At 36.5% G+C, this 22,479-nt stretch overlaps 3 protein-coding genes across 4 annotated transcripts; all 3 read left to right on the top strand.

Moving 5' to 3' along the window:
• The first annotated feature begins 2,331 nt into the window (after positions 1–2,331).
• On the top strand, positions 2,332–10,114 carry misp (mitotic spindle positioning). Of its 2 annotated transcripts, none has more exons than XM_081357462.1 (5): positions 2,332–2,402; positions 4,283–6,671; positions 7,343–7,584; positions 8,980–9,018; positions 9,100–10,114. In XM_081357462.1, the coding sequence occupies exons 2-5, from the start codon at positions 4,421–4,423 to the stop codon at positions 9,184–9,186; spliced, it is 2,619 nt and encodes an 872-aa protein (XP_081213588.1). In that variant the 5' UTR covers positions 2,332–2,402; positions 4,283–4,420; the 3' UTR covers positions 9,187–10,114. The 2 variants fall into 2 exon arrangements, with proteins under 2 accessions (XP_081213588.1, XP_081213589.1); XM_081357463.1 differs by lacking the exon at positions 2,332–2,402 and adding an exon at positions 3,171–3,291.
• Positions 10,115–12,804: 2,690 nt separating this feature from the next.
• Positions 12,805–14,955, top strand: LOC308685701 (solute carrier family 46 member 2; the record flags this gene model as incomplete). The annotated part of the gene is made up of 4 exons (XM_081357663.1): positions 12,805–13,756; positions 14,418–14,501; positions 14,672–14,828; positions 14,925–14,955. The coding sequence occupies 4 exons, from the start codon at positions 12,805–12,807 to the stop codon at positions 14,953–14,955; spliced, it is 1,224 nt and encodes a 407-aa protein (XP_081213789.1).
• A 2,287-nt stretch (positions 14,956–17,242) lies between these two features.
• On the top strand, positions 17,243–21,461 carry LOC308685290 (uncharacterized protein). Its single transcript, XM_081356964.1, has 3 exons — positions 17,243–17,996; positions 19,225–19,345; positions 19,536–21,461. Exons 1-3 carry the CDS (start codon positions 17,422–17,424, stop codon positions 20,274–20,276), a joined length of 1,437 nt encoding a protein of 478 aa, XP_081213090.1. The 5' UTR covers positions 17,243–17,421; the 3' UTR covers positions 20,277–21,461.
• The last annotated feature ends 1,018 nt before the right edge of the window (positions 21,462–22,479 follow it).

Here is a 22,479-nt window from a genome sequence, read left to right as displayed (position 1 = left end):
TGCATGCTGGGTTTTCCTGTGAAACTCTAATAAGCAAGTAGTACTGCAGCAAACACCAGCTCAGACGCACACCGAGCAGCATGTTCAGGTACACACCTCCCTGGCAGGTGCTGTGTAACAGCCTGGATCGTGATTTTAAGGTAAGGTTGTACACATACATGTTTCAAGAAGTGCTTGTATGTTAAGGCTTAAAGAATGATTTTATTCTACAACAATAAATTGACAAACTAGCCTCACTTGCCCAGCTTTACAAAATATTTAAAGTTTTATGCATATATGGAATTTCAGTCATCTGTAAATAAAATAAAAAAAATGTGTATGGTACAATACTTGTGTATTTTAGTGTTTTAGTATTTTAGTGTATGCTTTTATTAAATAGTTTAAAAAAATCATTGTTGATGTACAAGTCAAGTCAAATACTTTAATACATTTTAATGTGGTTTGGCAAAGAAATATTTACCTAAAAAAAAATATATATATATATTGTAATGTTTTAACGCATATAAATAAACACTATAATTTTTTAATTAACTTAAGGGTATGTTTACAAGACAGCGATGTACTAAAAACAGAAAAGTCTTTCCCTTGCGTTTTTCGCGTCCAGACTACAACGTTGTCAAAGCAATCCCTTTCACACGAAAACTATTAAAAACGCTGTTTTATGCAAGCAAGGCCAGTAGTTGGCGGTCACTTTGTGCCTATCTATCAGTATGCCTATCTATAGACTGGACATGTAACACGCATGGCATAACCGTTTTCACAAATCCACATTTTTGTAGTTTACATGGAAACAATAACGGTATTGTTTACAAAATCTTGCATTTTGAAACCCGTTTTCAAAAGTTTGCATTTTCAGCCCCCCAAACATAAATGCGTCCCCCTTATTTTTTGCAGGTCAAGTGTGTTCACGTAGAGGCCAATGTGAATAAATCTAGATTTAACTTAAAAGAGAAGTCAAGATAGTCTATGCATGACCTAACGTTTTATTCTTTTCCAAAACAAGGCAATTTGAGCATTATGGAGCGCTAACACTCTCATGTACTGTATGATTCATACACAAAGCGAGGAGGGCGCTCTCTCACAGAAAGCCCAAACGAATTTGTAGAAGTAATAACTTATGGCGTTCCAGGAAATCCCTTATATGGACAAAGGCATCCAGCTATTGGCTGTAGCAGCAGCTGAATAAAAACCAGAAACATTTTGACTGATGAAACGTGAAGACAATAAACACACGAATGCGACAATATATGGTTGTGTGTTTTTCAGGCCATCTCAATGTATTTATTGACAATAAAGTATATGATGTACATGAGTGTAATGATGCTGAAAATTCATCTTTGATTACAGGAATAAATATAATATAATATATATTCACATAGAAAACAACTATGTTAAATTGTAATACTATTTCACAATATTACTGTTTTTACTGCATTTTTTTATAAAATAAATGCAGCCTTGGTGAGCAGAAGAGACTTTCAAAAACATTAAACAATTGTTATGTTTTCAAACTTTTGATAGGTAGGCCTATTGTATATTTTCTGCCTTATTCTGTCATCTTTTTTTTTTACATTGTATAAAATACATGAGGATATTAGTGGTTGTTGTACAGCTGTGTATTTTATTTCTTACCTAATTAAAAGCAAGTGATCAGATCAAAAATAAAATGTCAATTAGACAAAGGTCAGATAAAAACTGGTATTACACCTGACATTTCTGTCCCCCTTACTTCTGAAATGATGGCTAAGCCCGAGTTTTTAGTTTAAAATGGTGTCACATAAATGGCCCCTGCCATACTGCTGTGTTCTTATCCACTAGATGTCAGGATTTGTATTTTTCAATTCCCAGAAACGTTTGTGCACAAAGGTGAAAGGACTCTGTAATAGACACTTTTTTTAGTTAAAAAGTTACTGGGGATGACTTTTACTTGGCCATAAAGTCTGGAATGTAATATATGAGTGTCATGCTCTTTATTTTTCACTCATCAGTCTGCTCTGACCCAAGAGTTTTCCTCCACTCACTGCACAGCTAAAATGACAGCTTCAGCTTTAATTTTAATTGCACTGTTGTTGTTGTCCTCACTACAGTCCATACATCGTAGTTAACAAGAATGTTTATTAATTTTTTCAGGCCCGTTAAGCATCTCTAATGTTAACCATCAGATGGTTGTGTACAGATGGATCAGTAATAAGCTTTTATATTAATCTGCCAGGTGCCAATTCTTCCTCAAAACCCATTACACAATCTATCAGTCTGTTGCACTCCTTCAGTCTGGGTGTGGGGTGTGTCTATGCTTGCATATATGATATATTAGCTGAACTTTGTCAAGTCAGTGCAGTAAAGACAGAAGTGCCTTCTTCATGTGACACTACAGGCTCTGATTCCACTTCTGATGTCAGAGGGTGAGTGTTGGTCATTTTTTCTTTGGCTAAAACGTTTTTTTGAAAGTCTTGTTACGTTAGAATAAATACATTTGAAAAGATAATTTGTAAGAGAGACAGGATATATAAGATGCCTAAATCAGAGAATAGAGTGGCCTATATAGTAACCAGTAAATTAAAAGAGTAGAACTTTGACAAATTACTTATCAAAGACAAAAGTACTTATCTCAATATTATAATCTTTTTAATAGCGGGAATGTTTTCACTTTCAGACATTTTATTGTCACTGTACGCTAAAGGTTGATCAGGTTGAATATGGTTATGCATCTTACAATTGTTTTTTATAGAGTACTTAGATTGCATCTGTCTGGAAGAAAATAAAAAAGCAGCTTGTGCACCTACTTGTGCTTTTTATGTTGTGTCCATTCCACATTCCACTGAGCATCTATCAAAACATGGCTGTTCTGTTATCAGTGGTTGTTAAAATATGGGTCACCATCATGAAATTGCATTTGGATCTGGAAATCAAACTGTTAAAAAAAAGTTTTATTAGGTAAAGACTCCCTGTAATTTGACTTGCATGATTCTATGCTTTGGTCAACACACTGTAAAGCTACAGTACATTTTCTGCACATTTTGGGACACCCCTCAAACAGTCTGAGCCAATCAGCACAGGCAGAGCAGCGGTTTCCAGGAAATCAGTTTATCAGCGGTTCACAGTTCACAATGTCACACATGGGCACACACTGGCAGTAAGCAAAACTCCCTTAAAACTACGTAAGCTTGTTCAGAGTAGACAGTCTTATCTATTGTTTTGATGCAGTCGCTCAGAGCAGAAAATGTTTTTCCCGCAATGATAAATTATTTTATATAAAATATAGAGTATTACGAATCTCTTCAATAACTTGAGGTGAGTGACAGCTTTTTAAACCTATATCACCAACTGAAGATGTATTTACATTTTCAAATACTTTTGTCATCAGAAGTTATTAGACCTAAATTAGACTAAATAATTAGAAATTATTAAAAAAGAAATTGTTTCTTTATAGGTTTATTAAAAACTTACATCTTTAATTTAATTATTAAAAATCATAAAATATATAGCTTTTAAATAACCCATTGACTGCATTTTTATAATGTATTATTAACAGACAAATGTCTTAATACAAAGTAGAAGATGGGTTAACGTATACTGTAAAAAAGTCAAACAGAAACATTGTTTTTCAGATGAATAGTAGGCTGAGTTGATGAAACCATATCAATTTACCATGATTTCACTATAGTAAGGATTTTTTTTTTTTTTTTTTGGTAAATTGAGGAAATGTTAATTCTAAACAATCATGGAAATGCATTGTATAACAATTATGTCAGTTGTAGTTATAGTTTTTAAAACTATTAATGTTGACCATAGTAACCATAGTTTCCACTAAAATAACAGTTACTATAAAACTGTGCTAGCTTGGAGTTAGCCATCAACATAAAGAAATTAAACAAAATTGTACAAAATACCAAAGTTAAAACATGGTTACTCTGCAAGAACTATGGTGTATTTTCACAAGGGACAAGTGTATTGAAAGTGAAAGTGTATTATCTCCCTCTATGTATTATATTTTTTTAACATTTTTAAATTACTTTGTGTACTTTTTGTGTAATGTTATGAGTGGAAAATGTTTCAGAAAAAAAATCTAAATGTACATTGTAAATGTTTTTCACTCATTAGACACAACTTGCTAAACCTTTTAAGCTCAGACATCTTAAACCTTGTATGTTACATATCTGGAGATACTTAGTCACTTTTACTTACACACTACACACATATATGTCAAACATCTGATACTCTCAACACACTCCAGTAGTTAATCTGTTTTCTTTCGTTTTTTTTTTTTTTTTTTTTTACCCAGAGACAGGCATCAACTGTGACAGTCAACCCATATGATTCATGCACACACCCCTCAGTAGAGGAGCAGGCTGTGATCCATTCCCGTCCTTCTTTAAGACCTCTACTTCCCAGGCCTGCCCCAAACCATCCACTAGTCCCCATGACTAGCAACCCAAAGCGTTGGGTAATAAAGCCCTTCTTCCCTAAGCTAGAGCAGTCAGATTTGCGCTCCATATTGAGCCCTACTGGTCAACCACAGTCGCTAGAGAACACGTGGGGTAGCAGTCAGGACGGTGACTCTTTCAGGTTCAGTTTGGAAAGCATAACAGTAACAGGCATGCAGCCCACTGTGAAGGGGTCATCTGGCAGTGGTAAAAGCACCCCAGACATGATGGTCCAGGCCCGGCAAGTGTCTGTGTCTGAGGATGGAAGCGACAGTGAGGACTGGATGGCCAATACCCAAAGCAACCCCGGCAGCCCTGGAACTGCCAGCAGCACAGGCTCACATGTTGGGTTCTATTCCTTCGTAGATGACCCAGCAAGCCCAGAAGCAGAGATGAATGAAGTCTACATGATTTCTCCAAAAAGACAGGCCAAACTGAATACCTTGAAGGAGAAGAGCACCTTTAAGCTGCAGACGTACACAGAGGAAAAGAGACCTGGAAGGCTATTCGAAAAAACTAATGGCGATGACCGTTACAGAGTTAAGGATGCCTCCACAGTGAATGAAGAGGAGGAAAATCAAGATCGAATTGAGATCATCCGGAATCAGGCACCCAAGAATAGCCCTGCCCTTAAAGAGCAGTGGAGTGCCTTGGAACATCTGGACCTCAGTAGCATGCCACAAAGGCTCCTGGATGGGTTTAGTCTACGCTACAAACCAGTGAGTGCAAAGACCGAACAGGCCAGGGTTGAGCCTGGCACCATAGACAGTGAGCAAATTGATTTCAATGCAGCACGAAAGCAGTTTTTAATGATGGAAAGATCAAAACAGAATCCCTTCCAACAGAGCCCTCAGCAGCTTACTTACTCCCCTAAATTGCGAGGACAGTCTCTATCCTCAACAGCCAACATCTTCACTCCAAAACAAGTAAGCAAAGAGAACAGCCAAGAGGAGAAGCAGATCCCACTAGCAACACAACAAGAGGCACAAGTAAAGACTGTAACTGTGACTGAGGATCCAGAAGATGGTGTTCTGAGTGGTGCCATAGATGATTTTGATTCTGGTCTTGGTGACCGAAGTGGAGGCTACACCAATAATTGGAGCATTTCGAACGAACCTTCCATTTCAGAGATGGAAAGTAGCATGACAATGTTTAGTGCAGATGAGACTCCCATTCAAAGGGAAATCAGAATTTCCCAACAACGTGAAGAGAGTCTACGGCGATCGAGGGGTATTTTGCGCTCAGACAATTCAGAGATGGTGGAGATTAGGACAAAGCCAATTCTGACCCTGTCGTCTTCACAGGTGAAAGCTGCAAAAGCCAAAGAAACAAACCGAGTGAGTTTCCTTATTCAGAGAGAGCTTGAACTTGAGAAACAGCGACATAACCCACAAAGTGTTTCAAGTCACCATATTCGAGAGAACCAAGTACAGGACAAGAAGTCATTTGATTCACAACCCGATGAAATTTTAATCACATCTACAAGGACAAGTTTAAGAGAAAGTCCCTCAAATGATGTAGAGCAAATAGCAGTCTCTGAAAATGACATCTGGATTACAGAGCAACCTGTACTAGTAGATGAAGTTGACATCTCAGATTCAAAGGAGTTTCTTTCGCCTTGCTGTCCTCATCGACATCCTAATGAATCTATGCTTCAAAGAAACACTGACAGCAGCACTTTTGGAAACCAAACCCAAATGAGTGCATATTCAGAGGAAAACAACCATTCTAAAGTAAGGGTATATAAAGAAAATGGTGTTGACAGCCAAACCAATAACCTCAGAACAAAAAAAGAGCCATCCTGGATTGCAGAAAACAACAACAGCATGTTAGGAAAGAACAGATTATACTCTCCAAATATTCCGTCCCCACTGGATCCCAAAAAAAATAGTTGGTACACTCCTACAAGGAGATCTCACCTTGAGCACACCAACTGGAGCCCCAAAATGCAGAATGCCCCAGACAGCATCCGCCAGGAAATTGAAGAGGACCTCAGGCGTGAACAAGAGCTCCAAAATTTGAGAGAGTCTTTCTCAGTACTCCCCTCAGCACCCATGACTTCAGTGCCTACTTCCTCTGAACCCAGGTCTCCATCATATTGTAGTGAGGAAACTGTGTTCTCTCCACAAACTCCACATGGGGACATAGCAGAAGTGGATTCTGTAATTCCAGAAAAGAAGACTGATTATAGTTACCCTTATTCCTGGAGTCTGGACACTTTCTCTGTCTCTCGATTATCCATGGCAGGTAAAACTGTTCAGTCTCACTGCACTCAATTCATGGCAAACATAAACATAACAAATGGGCAAAGGGGGACTGCAAATAGGCACTATTGTCTGTTGTCTTATTATTCTGCACAATATTTGGGGCAAATGCATTTCATAACTTTCTTGTTTATAGCTAACTGATTAACTTAAGTGTTAAATGTTTATGGATGTCAGCAGCACAAAGGAATGAAAAAGAATTGCCAACTTAGTTTCTGAACTTTGGACATGACATGGCATTCTGCTTCACTGAAGAATGATTAATCATTTACTTTATGGATGTAAATGCACATTTCAAATTAAAGACTGTTTTTCAGACAATCCAATGCATACATGCTATGTCTTGTTTTCCCATATAATTTGTTCTGGTGCTTGGCCCTCTTCATATAAACCATGAATTCATGTCAGGCCGAGGTTACAGTACACTTATCAGTACAGAATCTGTATCCACAATGAAATTAAGATTACATTTCAACAGATTTATAGTATGTTCAGATGTATTTGTTTCAAAAATGTTCAGTGGAAAACATGAAACAGTATTTAAACATTTGAACTGTAATCCAGAGAAAAGGAATGGGGAACAAATTACTTGTTTAAGTAGGTGAATGAATCATAATCATAATCATAATCTCTTGGTTTTCTTTATCTCTCCAGATAAAAGTCTACAGTTGTCCTCACAACGACCCAGTTCCAGACTGCCCTCTATGTCAATTATGACACCCCAGCCATGGGGAAGCCAAAAACCTATGTCCCCAACTGTTACCAGAGTAACCCCCATCAAGCCCTTGAGCACACTTGCCGATGTGTCATCACCTGTCTCCCAGAAAGGTCTGACTGAGACACTGCTAAAGGACTTTGAGGACAGACGTGTCAAACTGAAGCTGGAAGAAAGTGCAGTGAGTGAACTCAGTCTGCTGAATTTCACATTTACCATGTTTCTTTCAGGAAACACTTTGATATCACAAAGCTCCTAAGTAAATAGCCCTTAAAGGGATAGTTAGTCCAAAAGATTAAAATTGTGTCATCATTTAAAGCTGCAGTCCGTAACTTTTTTGGGTTAAATACTATCCAAAATAAATTTTTGAGCAAGTACATAACCAGCCAGTGTTCAAAACTATCTGCTTGCCTTAGCTCGATTCAAAACGGTAAGCTTGTAATAATGTTTTTAACTCCAGTGGTACTGGTGGATTTCCGCGGGAAATTCGAGCATGTCTTTGCGTCATTGCGTCATATCTGTACACATTAAGAAGGAGTCTCGGCTAGTAGGCTATATTGCGTGTGAGGATGTTGGAGGTGGAGATATAGCCTTTTCTCACAGCACTTGATATAATTAAACTTATCAATTTGATGGCGGATCCAGAAAGGTTCAAACGACAATCACCAGTGACAACTGGAGATTCACCCGTTGTAAAATGCAAAAGACTTCGGAGTGGCTACATAAAAAAAAAGACTGCAACCGGGCCCATGCGAAAACAAGGATAAATATCGGAAGGGCTTTTGTAAGGTGGCGTACACTCCGTGTTTTGAAGGGGTTCAAAATGGACACAGAGACGGCTTTTTTTCTGCTGGACAGGTAAGAATCAGTTCTAAGGAACATTCATTTGTTGGTATGACAATTAGAAATTAGACTGCACAGAAATGGAAACTGAACTACAGGTAGCCCTAATACACATTAAATGTAGTCACGCAATGCTGATGTTGTTAACATTAACAATATGAGAACAAAGTATAATTTGCACGGTTTGATGTGATATGATAAGCAATCGTTAGATTTAATCGGCGTGATTTACTGCAATGCTTTTTACCCTTAGTTGGTCAGAACAAAAGTGGATGTTACTTGCTTGTTCAGTTGACATTTTCATGTGAAAATTCTTATGTTGGTCATACTTCCAAAAAGTAGAATCTGTGATTCCGAATGACAGTATCCACACCGGCACGGTGACTGACAGCCGCACAATCTCTTCAAAAAATTGGATTCAACCGAGCTGTGCCGTGCTGAGGCACAACCCACATAAAGTTGATAATTCCGCGAATAACTGCGATTGCAGATTTCAAACAGAGAGGAAAAACTACGGACTGCAGCTTTAATCATCTAATTTTCATTTTTGGGTGAACTATCCTTTTAATGTCATTCCAAATCCAAGGAAGAAAAAAAAAAGTAATATATCTTTGAATAATATCATATATTTAGTAAAATACATATATACAATAGATACAGTTTTAACAATGTATTTAGAGACGATAAAAAATACATATAATTTATCAATTTTTCTTTCCTCATTGTCTCTTAGTACGCTGGGATCCAACCTGTTGATGCTGTAAACAACGAGGTGAGATGAGGTTTTCTATGTCAAGTGCCCTCTGATAAAGATCCAGTTTGATCATGTTGTGTAACAGTGGTTTCTCCGCAGGTCGTAGAGGCCACCCGTGTAACAAGGCATAAAAACCAACGAGCCCTGCAGTGGGAGGCGGGCATGTACGCCAACCAGGGGAGCTAATGAATCATCATCGATATAACCGGATGCACACCTGAAATCATCTTCAGACAAGACTAGTTTTAATACCAAATTGCACTTGCAGACACACTACTTGTGCCACCTCACCATATAAAGTCAATGAACGTGAAACATGGATGGGCATCTCATTCACAGTTTTGCTGGCTTTTTAGAATCAACTGGCATGGTGGAAATAGTGTAGGTGTGGAGAGCATCTTGCCTGCTTGGGGTGAATTGCATGCATTCGCTTCTGCAGAGAAGTTCTAGCAAATTCAATAATGAAAACTTTCTTTATCTCTTTCTCCGCCCAGTACATTAACAGTAACATTTAACTATCATCCTTTATTCTTTTAAAAATACACATTTATAAAAAATGAAAATAAAAGATCAAACTGTAGTGCAGATTATTCATTGACCTTCATCAGTGCTTAAATGGACAGGTCAGCTTGCTTTTTATATGAGGAATACAACAAATTAAGAAAAGTATAATCACAGAGCCAGTTTCCATACGCAAAGAGGAGGGCCTAAGAAATCTGGACCTGGACATGAACTCATTAACACACACAAGCCTGTTGATCTAACAAAGTGGTCTTTGTTTTGAAATAATGTTGAATCTTGCTTTTTACTGAAAAATGTAAAATATTAATAGAATATTCCTTTTGTATTGAATTTTGAAGATTCAAAAAGTTGCTCTGGAGATTTTTGCAGTATTGTAAATGTGATATGAGAATTGTCTTTTTTAAAGAGAAAAATTTACAATCTAGTTAAAGATTATACATTGTAAGTTATGTCATCATCACTCAGAAGAGTTTTGTATCAATAATAGTCTGGTATATCTAAATTAACTTAATAGATGTATTCTGTGTTGTTAATAAAAAATAATTATAATACACTAATATTAAAAATATATAATAAAATGCTTGATTTTAGTAAAGATGTTTCATTTAGTCAAAAATATTTATTATATTTTTGTAGAACATAAGATTTGCTACAAGATTCAAGGGCCTGGAGAGTGATTCCCAACCAGTGGCACTGCAAAAGATTTTAAGCGAAAGAGAGAACAAAAATAGATTAAACTAATTGAGATAAATGTTATGATATTTGTATCACTTCTCACTTTTAAGGAAATCAAACATAATGGAAAAGGAAAGGAAATAGGGTTGTATACATTTGCTGAGTAGGTTTTACAATCACAGTATTATTTGTTTATTGTTTCTTTTTTTTAACATAAATAATGACTGACTTTATAAGTATATATGAGCTAAGCTGAATGTTTGTTGTTTATCAAGGTGTACTTGAGCCTTATTAATTATGTTGGGACACATAGACAAAAAAGGTTGGAAAACACTAGTCTAGTAATTGTGAAAAAAAAAATTTGATTAAAAAAAACAAACAATCAAATGATACATTTTTACCGAGTGTCTTGACTTGTTTGCTAATTACTACTATGTTAACAAGTTCCACTAATATTCTCAACCCACTCATTAAGCACTGTCAAAATCTGATACACCTGCAGAATAATCTTTTCTTCACATGGTCTCAGGCTCCAGTCCATCTAATGAATACCTCTGTGCAATATTTCTGTTAAATTCAAGTTAAATGTGGTGTTCTGTTGTTGTTTTTTTTTTTTTTCTTTGAATGCCAGCACATGTATGACTATGGCACTACAGCGCCCCCTAGTGAATAAACTCTATTAACATGATTTTTCTAAATCCTTGCAACGTAATATGCTTAATTGTTTGGTAATTCAGTGGCAGTGTCATAAATATGTCTACACAACAGCAGAACAGATTAAATGAAGCCACAGATGCTAGACAAGACTCAAAACCACCTCTGAACGAACCCTTTTGTATTGATATCACTTTGTTTTTAAGCTCTCCGAGGTGAAATGGAGGGAATCTCATGTAGATGCATTCGCAAGCAGCAACAAGTTTCCTTTTAAAATCACTTTCACTTCAATCACACAGCTTCTATCCTGATTTAAACTAAGTTCAATGCCAAGCGGGGCTTTCCACACTTTCACATCAATTAAAATCCATTTCCAGTAGATAAAACCTGTGAGTATATTGTGAGATTTGTTTCTGTATTTTAACATCAATTTTCATATTAGCCTGTATAGCATTTAAATGCATGAGTGTAATTGCATAACATCTGCTATTGTGTGTATAATCAGTGAGATTACATATTTTATTCAGCATTTATATAGGCCATGTGAAGACAACATAGGCTTACTTTCAGCTTGTACTGTTGTTCTCTTTCTATTTATTTCCATGCAACATTAATGTCAATAATATGGAAATATATGGGATAGTTGTCACACTCTTTTACTAAAGTGAATATTTCTCCAGGTGGCTTTATTTTTGGACGTTTATTTTTTACTTTATCCAATATGCAACATTGGAATATATTCCAATATTTGGAATATACCAAAATATGTTTGGCTTTATTCTGTAGACACACACCTTAAAGTTGCTTCCTAAATGTTTTCTATATAAAAAAAATCAGGAGAGATTGTATACAGCAAAAAGACATATGTACTACAACCTGAAGTTGGACATTTTACAATTATACTAAAAGGGGCCATTTTGATTTGAGAATATTTGGTATACATACATACATATATAATGCCCGTTTTTGGTGAGTATCCTCATAAGCACAGTCTCAAATGAGTTTTAAAATGAGTTAGGATTTCGAATTGAAGGTCTTGAAAAAAGATTTGGGACAAAATCAATTGTGTGTCAAATCCGTGTCATGTCATGTTGCATTAGGTCTTAAAGTGACAGCAGCTTAATATACCTGCTGCAATCTGTGTCATTAATGTTAATCAATGTTAGTGAAAGTTCTAGTAAATTGAGACGCTTACAAGGATGTCATATTTCTAGTTTACTTAAAACAACAACAACAACAACAAGGAAAACAATGACCGGAGTACTTGACAAGGCTGAACCAATAACAAAAATATAAGCGCTTGCACTTAGTATCGCCATCACATGGTACGTGTTACTTTTCTTAGCAACCATCCAGAACATCCTAGCAACCGCCTAGCAACCATTTAGAACACCCTAGCAACTTAAAACTGCTTCAAGCTTTTTAAACATCAAAGTTTGTTCACAAACTTTACTCCACTAGTTTGTGTTATTGCTTGTAATTTGTTTATGCATTCATATTTTATCACTGACTGTTTTCTTGTCTTTAAAAAAACAACAACTTTATAGTAGTTAGGCCAATATTCTTTGTCGTGGTATAAAAATTGGAACCGAGAAATTTCACTGGTATGTAAAATGTTGATGTCATAACATATTTATAAAGGCTACATGGGTCGAAAACAACAAAATCAATAACTAAATGTGACATTTATTATAATGGTTTTATGTGAAGATTGTTTTAAATTAAATTAAAAGTTGTTATATTTTTAAAGCCTATTTTAATGTTAAAAATGGTGGCTTTCAATTATACTGTAATGTTGGATTGCTATGATTGCTCATTTCATTTGCAGAATTTTGAGACAAAAAACTTGATTATTCATGATTCATTTAAGAAACAAATGTGTGATTAAGCTAATTAGTTGACAGCACTAATATATATAAGGCTTATCTTTTGTCTTAAAGGTCTGCCAATCAAATGGGGGCCATTCTGACTTTAGTGGAGCCAGTGGTTGTCATAAATAAACTGGGGACGTCCTTCTTTGAGATGGCCCTCACGCAGACTGTGTACAACCATTCGCTGAGGGCAACACGAGGAGACAGTGATCAAGCGCAGGCGTTATCCTCACGCTTTCTTCTTATTCAGAGTGTGTTATCCTCAGTGGCGGCCATGTTGTCCATTATACCACTGAGCCGCATGGCAGACCGTCATGGACCTAAAGTCTTCCTGGTGGCCTCTCAAATGGGTTCAGTTTTGGGCATGTTTATGCTTGTCATTTTCATGTACTGTGATGTTCCTCTGGAGTTTCTGTACTTGGGCTCTTTGCTGCATGGTTTGAGTGGAGGCGGGCCAATGTTCTGGGCCGGGGTGGCTGCCCTGGCATCTCTGAGTTCGAAGCAGTGCAAACGCACTCTTAAACTCAACATCGTGGACTTCTGTTTTGGGGTCGCAGGGGTCGTGGGAGGTCTCCTGTCTGGATATCTGTACCAGATGGGACCATCAATTCTCCTCCTGACAGCAATTCTTGTCAGCGTTGTGGCACTACTATACACTGTGTTTGCTTTCTCTGACTTGAGATGTTCCCAGTCCGAGGGAGAGCCGTTGCTGACTGAATCCGAAAGTGGGAACACAATGGATCGAGTCTCCATAGGCATGCTAATGACAGCCATGGTGCTGTTCATGTTAGGCGTGATCGGGGCAGAAAATGTGCTCCAGCTGTATGTACTGAAGCCCCCTCTGAGCTGGGACTCGGTGTGGGCAGGATATGGCAGGGCTGCCACTAGTGCCATGTACCTCAGTAGCTTCTTAGGGGTTGTGATTCTGTTCAATGTGTTGGGGGACACAGCCCTCACTCTTCTGGGGATTGTGTCCAACTGCACAGGGATGGCAATCATGACATTTGCAATAGAAAGCTGGGTCTACTTCCTGGGTAAGTTGGTTTTAAGGGGTAGTTCACCCAAAAATGAAAATTTCTAATGAAAATCATTTACTCACCCCTGAGTTGTTCCAAACCTTTATGAATTTCTTTCACAAAAGAAGATATTTTGAAGAATCTCAGTAACCAAACAGTTGATGGGCCCCATTGACTTCCATAGGGAAAGTCCATAGGGAAAAAAATATTGTGGAAGTCAATGGGGCCCATCAACTGTTTGCTAACCCATATTCTTCAAAATATCTTCTTTTACATGGTCATGTAAATTGTCATGTAAATTAATAAAATCTTTTTTATACTGAATATAAATTTTTAGTTATGCCAAGCTCTAAAAGATTTTATCAGGTAGAAATTGGACTATCAAACAGTAAACAACAGAAAAAAAATAATGGGACCTTTGAATATTGCTGTGGACAATGAGTTTAACGGTCAGTTTAGTGAATTTTTGCAGACGGAATCTAGTCATTCAATAGGAATCTACGCAATTGCGAATTTTGCAAGAGGGCAAAAGATTTACATGTCCGTGACGCTGCATCTACGCTACTAAGTGTCATAAGTCCAACATGACCGACAATAATGTGCAATATAAAAAAATCATCACTGTAAAGCTGCTTTGGTTTCAATATGTTTCTGCATTGAGATGTGTTGTTTCAAACAGCAAGAGGAATCATGATGTTCGCCTGCGTTCCCATGCCAACTCTGCGAGCAATGTTGTCCAAGAATCTGCCTCCGCAGCAATATGGTAAAGTCACAACTGCACAGCAACAAAAACTAAAGACAGAGAAGTAACTATCTAGCAGGCCACATATGAAAGTCGATTAGATGTACTTCATCTAAGTACAAGCCATATATTTGAAGTCATAATGCATGTTATTTGACTTCATGAGAGTCATCTGCTGTTTCTCTTGGCAGGGCGAGTTTTTGGGCTGCTCCAGCTGGTTCTGGCTGTGACTGACCTCTTGTCTAATGTCTTTTTCACCTCCATTTACCCACTTACTCTCGGCTGGTTCAGTGGCTTCTGCTTCCTCCTCTCCTGTGCCATTAGTTACGTTAGTGCCGTCCCGATCATGTAAGTAAATCTACCGTTAAAAAAACAACAGCAAAAGCTTTTTGGTGGTTTCTTCTCAGATCATGCGTAGTAACAGTTACTTATTTTGTTTTTCAGTTATCTAAGTGGCAGAGAACATGGAACCTGAGAACATGAAAATGTGTCTGTTGTAATTAATTTTGAGCCCCTAATGAGATATGGTGATTGAAAATATATGATTCAATGCTTTTGTGTTTGCATTCCATGTGACACTTTGCGTTCTCTCACCAAAGTTTTGCATCCCCATGAAACTTTGCGTTCACTTGCAAAAGCACTGAAATAATAGTTATTCCTCCTATCTTATGTCACAAAAGTTTCGCAAGTGAACGCAAAAGCATTGAAATACAATTTCTTCACATGTCTTTTTTCCCCATCACCATGTGCCTTAAAGGGATAGTTCAACCTAAAATGAAAATTAAAGGAATAGTTCACTTAAAAACGAAAATTATGTAATCATTTACTCACCCTCAACACAAAGGAAGATATTTTGATAAATGTCTGCAACCAAACAGTTGATGAACCCTATTGACCTCCATAGTATCTATTTGGTAAAAAAAAAACAACAACCTGAAATTTAATGTATTATTTAACAAAAATCCTGACCTTGGCCTTTGGTCTTCTGTGCAAAGCTATTAGTGCCACAGTTCAATCTGACTTGCCCAGAAAAAGCACAAAAGTTGTGAGAAATTAAGATGAATAAAAACACGACAGAAATACAATGCCTAGAAATCCCCAAAAATGATCTGTGTGTTTTCTTAACTGTGAGTAGAATATCTCCGGACTGGAACTCCGGTTGTCAGATGACAGTCAGAATGACAGTTGCCAGATGTGAACGCGATAACTTCTTTACCTGGTCTCTATTCACTGTCATTATATGGACGAACATAACCAGGATGAGAAAATTATGATTAAATTTTCATTTTAGGGTGAACCAACACTTTCTATATAACCCTCCATATATTTCTGTTGGATATCTATCTTACATGATTTTATTGTTAGAGAGCAGCATTACAGATGGTGTATATTGTTACAATAAATAGTATGTGCTTCCTGTATGGGTTATTCTCAATAAACCTCATTTAAAGAGCTTGTTGCTTGTTGGTTGGGTGCTCAGTCATGCTGTTCCCAAGTTGGCTATATTGTAACAGCATGAGTATGGGGTTCTGCAGTTCACTAATAAAGTTTTTTTTCCTCCAAATTCAATTAATGTTTTGGTTCAGGTGTGTTTTATTTGTAATGTCCAACAGCTGCCAGCTGCCACATGGTGTCACCAAATCGTCTATGCACGACCTACTATGGCAAGCAGAATTAGTTTAGAAAACTTTGGTTTGATTCTATTCATGGATTGTATTTTGAGGAGTAATATTTATAATTTGAAGTCAGAATGATAATTAGAGATATCTCTGTAATCCTAATGTGAGAATTTTTTTTTTTTTATAGCTGGCAGTGTTTATTAAATTATAATTTATAATTTATCCGTGCACATAATTCTTTTTTTTTTATTCTTTTTTTTTTTTATTCATGTGTCCTTGTAATCTTTAATCAAAAACACTAACTTCCCAACCCCCTCAAAAGAAAGAATGATGCACCTCATCACAGTCTGCTTGGTTATAGTCACCCACTCTTGGTTCGCCAAGCTGGATTAAACCAGATTGACTGTAATGACCGACAGAGGAGTCAAAAGCGTTTTTTTTTCTTTAACAAAGAAAACGAGAATATTGTCATCTGTTGAAACATAATAAAAACGTAATACTTTTCTGATAGTTATTTTCTTCTGAGTCTGCTCCTATTGCTTCTGTCACTTCCTAAATGTTTTAATAAACATGCCATATGTCAATTTATCAGTAAGGAAAGTTGTAACATTGCCCGTAAATACAGGTAATGTGCTCTGTGTGAACGCAGAATGAAGAATGATAGTTTTCGATGACTGAGATCACAGAATTTACCTGGTATTTTGGTGCTAAAGTGTGAATTGTGTCTTACAAAGCCAGAATGCCGTTGCTTGTGTGAGCAGCATATTTGTGTATTACCGGAAAAGTAATTTTGGTAATTTTATGGTAATTTACCAGGGTTGCTGTGTGAAAGGGGCTAATACTTCTTTGTTAACAAAATAAAACACCAATTTCAACTATATTTAAACCAGTCTAATTGCTGGAGGTTTGCCAGTTTGTAAATGCATTAACACTAGACCTCGACTCCCTGTGTTCTACGGGTCACATTTTTCAATGGACTTTTCAATTATTATTATTTTTACATATTTGACATTGTTTAATTTCCTGACAAATACCATACAAATTCACATCTCTGGGAAAAAATGTGGGATTAAATGGGTTGAATGCTAAATCGGCTTGCCATATGCCTACTGCCTACGTATTTCCGCTAAACTTTCAGTGTCTACTCGAGCTTCCGGTATAGTATTCACTGTTGACAAACTGTGGTAGTAGGCTAGTAGTAAACTCTTTCTGACATATATAAGTTAACTATCGATCACAAACAAATTGATATATCATTACATAATACATATATTATTAACATGCACTTTTAATATATTATTTTCAAATATATCGTTTTAGTAATGAGCTCAAACGGCTTTAAATACCTTCGCCGTGAAGGTGGCGCATCGTCTCGATATTGTTGTGTCCCGTTCTGTAAAATGTCCTCAAGGTTTAATTCGGTGATAAGTTTCCATAGTTTCCCTTTGGACGACGAAATACGGAAAAAGTGGCTTCTCAATGTCGGGCGTGAGGATTTGAACGTTAGTCCTAATACAAGAGTCTGCAGTCGTCACTTCAAGAGTGATGATTTGATTGAGCCATCGACTCCTACAGCACGCCGGCTACTGAAGAAGGGCGCTGTGCCCACGGTGTTCCCGAGGAACGATTCCACTCCGGCACCAAAGCGCACAGAGTTACGCAAGAGGAGGAAAGTTTTCATTCATTTGAAAGAGGATCGCGTGCCTACGGACTTCCCGCATCGGGATCATGATTATTGCTTATCTCCAGCCCAGGTTAATCTGGCTGTGGATCAGACTGAAGATCTCCGAAAGCAGGTGGAGAGCCTGAGGAGACAGGTGGCAGAGTTGACTTTGCTTCAGAGATTTTGTTTGGGGCGATTTGCTGCATCTGACGATGACATAAGGTTTTACACGAGGTAAGCTCTAAAACGGAAACAGTATAACATTCACATTGGTATTCTGAAACTATAACTACTCTTCTGGTCTTTTAATAATACATATGTTAAAAGAAGTTCGCTTAATTGTATTGAATGTGCACTTGCAGTTTACAAAAAACTGTACTTGCATAATATAATAATGATACAAAAATATGCCACTTAACTTTTCCTAAAGAGTACACTTTCATGACACACAGTGTTGAGTGTAATGCATGAATGAATCTCTGTAATTTAATTACTTATCCCTTAATTAAAGTAAAGTAAGGGATTGCCCTTCATTTTTCTGTAATTTACAGTTTTGATGTAGCCTAATTGCATTAAATACTGTATAGACTATAGAATAATTCTATATAAAACAATAGTGGATTTAACATCAAAATTGAAAGCCTAGGCTAATGTTAAAATGTATGTTTTTAATATAACCTTCTCCCTTTGGTCAGTTCAAGAATAATTTATTTGCAATTTATATTATTTATTTGAAAACATTTAAAAGAGCACTTTAATGTCTACTCCTGTATTTTTCAACTGTACTCTTATTGGTTACACTTCTGAAGATATAGTTGCTGAAATTACTAAATTTTTTTGTAGTAATTTACCCAAAATTGATGACATGTTTCTGAAAACACTTAAGTACACATAAAAAGTGCACTTTGTAATGTCAACTTTTTTTTGTTGATGTGCTTAAGCACATTAAAAGCACTTGATTATAATTAACTGCAGTGTGGTTATCTGATATTACATTTAAAGTTAATATATATTTTAAATGTACTAAATTGCAACATTACAAATGTGCAATTTCAAATATATTTAAATACATGGCACACAGGTTTCAATAGAAATGCTATTAATGTATATATATTTTTTAGTTTATCATAAATAAAATAAAATTCTAATATGACATACAAAGATGTACTTAAGTCCTATTTAAGAATGTCAAAAAGCATTCTTAAGTTCAACTTATTGTAATATAAGCCTGTATTAAATACATTTTCATTTAATTGTAAATGATGCGCAGTCAATTTTCTGAAAACATTGCATGCAAATATATCATTTTAAAGTATATGCTATTATTTCTGTTTTAACAAATACTACTTTTTCACAAGGATTTATAGTTCATAAAGCCTTATATTTTGCTCTTAACAAAAAGTAAGCTACAACTCTAGTTTGTGCATTACATTTGTTGGTGTATGTCCCACATCTCGTGTAGGTTTGCGACTTACAACCACTTGATGGCGTTCTGGAGACTGATAGAGCCTGCATCCCACAACATGCTTCGTTTGACCAGAGCAACAACAAAGAGTGAAGATGGAGCATCAGACATTGCATCTGTAAATAATTACTTTATGCAATTTACAACTCTATAATTATCATTTATAATCTATCATTTATTATGCTATATATTAAATACATGTGAGAATAGAAAGTGGAAATAGATTTCCAGTGTATAGAATAGATTCTAATGTTACTTTCTCTGTATAAACATACACATACACTTCTCCAATTTTGTTATTTTAACAGTATCAGTCCTTGCAGCCCGTAGATGAGTTTTTTCTCTTCATGGTCCATCTCTCGATTGGGCTAACAAAGAGGGATCTGGGCCATAGATTCAACATCCATCAGTCCACCGCGAGTCAAATAATTACAAAATGGGCCAATTTTCTCTACACCATTCTTGGATCTGTGCGCGTCTGGATGTCTGAGGAGGCGGTCAAGGCTCAAATGCCAAAGGAATTCAAAGACTACCCAGACACACAAGTAGTGATTGACTGCATAGAGCTGCGTTGCCGAACACCATCCTCTCTCCGGCTTCAAGGTGAAGAGTCCCAGTGCTCCTTCAAGGGGTTAATTGGCATAGCACCGCATGGTGCAGTCACTTTTGTGTCATCCTTGTGTGCAGGATCTGTCAGTGACAGTGAACTTCTGAAGCAGTCTGGGATTGTGTCGCTCCTGAAACCTGGAATGGCCATTATGGTCGACAAAGGTTTTTTTGTAGATGACTGTGTACCATGCAAAGTTTACAGACCTGCTTACCTGTTCAAGCAGGAAGAGTTCCCAGCTAATGAGGTGAAGGAGACTCAATCCATTGCTCGGCTGAGGGTCTACATTGAGCTCCTCATCTGCAGAGCGAGGCAACACCAGCTGTTTGATACAGTCATCCCTCTCTCCAGCATCGGGACCATCAACCAGCTACACACTGTTGCTTGCCTCCTTACAAACTACCAGAATGGCCCTTTGTTACAAGCATGGGCAAAGGATTAAAGACTAGACAAAACTTGCTGTTGGGGATTAGATCAAAGGATTCATGTAACTGTAGATAAATGGAAACATGTAAATATTAATAACTCTGTTACAGTGTTTCTAATATAAGCATGTAAATATGAATAATTTTCATAGTGTTTCTGTAAACGTACACAACTTTACTGTGGCATGCAAAAAAACAATGTACCGGTAATCGTGTAAATATAAATTAATTTACAGTTTTTCTGTAAACGAATGAATAACTTTGTAAAGCCTCTCCTGTACATCACTGTAATGTCAACATGTAAAAATAGCGTAAATACAGAAACACGGCATCAAAGTTATTTACACTTTGACAGTGGTGTACGGGAAAGCTGTATAAAGTTATTAATGTTTACAGAAACACTGCATAAATGTAAATGCAACATACATATAACTTTTATGCAATGTTTCTGTAAACCTATAAATAAGTTTATAATGCGTTTCCTTTACACCACTGAAATGGAAACATGTTAATAAAAATAACATGGTATAAAAGTTATTTATATTTACATGTTAACAGTTTACAGGAAAAGCTTTATAAAGTTATTTATGTTTACAGAAACACTGCATCAGTGTAGATCAAAGTAAATGTAAATAACTTTAATGTGTGTCCTGGACACCACTGTAATAGAAATATGTAAAGATGAATAAATGTATAAAACTTTTCCTGTATAACACTATGATATAAACATGTAACACTTAAAGGGATAGTTCACCCAAAAATGAAAATCCTGTCATCATTTACTCAAGTTGTTCAAACCTATATGAATTTCTTTCTTCTGCTGAACACAAAAGAAGATATTTTGAAGAATATGGGTTACCAAAAAGTTGATGGGGCCCATTGACTTGCATAGTATGGACAAAAAACAAAAACAAAACACTATGGAAGTAGATGTGGCCCATCAAGTGAATTTTCATTTTTGGGTGAACTGTCCCTTTAACTTTTCTGTAAACACGTAAATATAAAGAAATGTTTCTAGAAATATAAATAACTTTATAAAGCTTCTCTTGTACACCACTGTAATCTAAAGGCCTTACTGATTGCTAGGCCTATGCTCTGGCCTATTTTTTTTACCTGACCAGATCATGTGATGATTCATTTAGCTACCTTGGAGACAATGAGTCTCAGTCCTCCCACCCCCCATCTATTATTTAGCTTTAAGCAGGTGCGTCTCCTATGGCACAGGGGGAAAAGTAATTTCCTGAGTGTGACAAACAGGTAATTATTGATGATGATACTTGATGCCAAAGCTCTCCTTGTCTCATAGTCCTTCTGGACAAGACATGTAAAGCTTGTAAACCATTTTACAGGTTCAAATTGAAACTGTTATTGTAGATCAGACATGTGAAATCACCAAGATTTCTATAAACTTTAATGTAGGGCTTTTACATTTCCTTGAATACAACATGGTTCCATCAAACCAAAAATGTTTTTATTTGCTTGTTTTAATTTTGGTCTGTGAAAAGAGGGAAATGACAGTGAAGACTCCTCAGCCAGGTGGTCGCAAAAGACTCACTGCAAAGGCTCTGAGACATCAATGAGATCATGGAGCCTTTGATATCTGAGGCGCTTAAATCTAAATGACAGCATTCCAACTGAATAAGATTCTGTTCATAAGACTGTGTGACGGATCAAAGGCCAGTTACAGTATTTTATCTAAAAGAGACTAGATCCTTCATCATAGTCCTACTTTGGCCAGTATTGAGGATGCTGGAACCTTTATCGATTATATTTACATATATAGAGAGAGAAAGCCTATAGGCTATATTACACATCATCTTTTTGTATTTTGTGGAAACAGTAATCAAATCCCTAATCAGACATAATGGATTTCTGCTACCACTTCAAACTTAAATATTCATGTAACCGGTTAGATTAGCTTTCAGTCTGCTGTTGTTGTGTCTAGTTTTCCATTGGCTGTTTAGACTTATTAAAAACTGTGGACAAGAGTGATCACGTGTATTCTATTATGTTAAAATAATTGGTATGCCATTAAATACATAATTAATCTATTTTATCAAGTCGAGTTACTATTACACTGGCAAAATAACAGGTTAATCCGTTTATTGAACAAAATTAAAACTTATTGCATTAGTGAATACTCAGAACAATACTAGGATGCACGACACGCAATTTCTCCCTCCTCAACTGTAACCGCCCTTTGCTTTCAACTCGTCTTAT

The sequence above is a fragment of the Scardinius erythrophthalmus genome, assembly GCF_964197995.2.
Source record: "Scardinius erythrophthalmus genome assembly, chromosome: 25".
Taxonomy (NCBI): Eukaryota; Metazoa; Chordata; class Actinopteri; order Cypriniformes; family Leuciscidae; genus Scardinius; species Scardinius erythrophthalmus.
The sequence above is the reverse complement of the archived record's forward strand: the minus strand, read 5'-3'. Positions and strand labels throughout refer to the sequence as shown.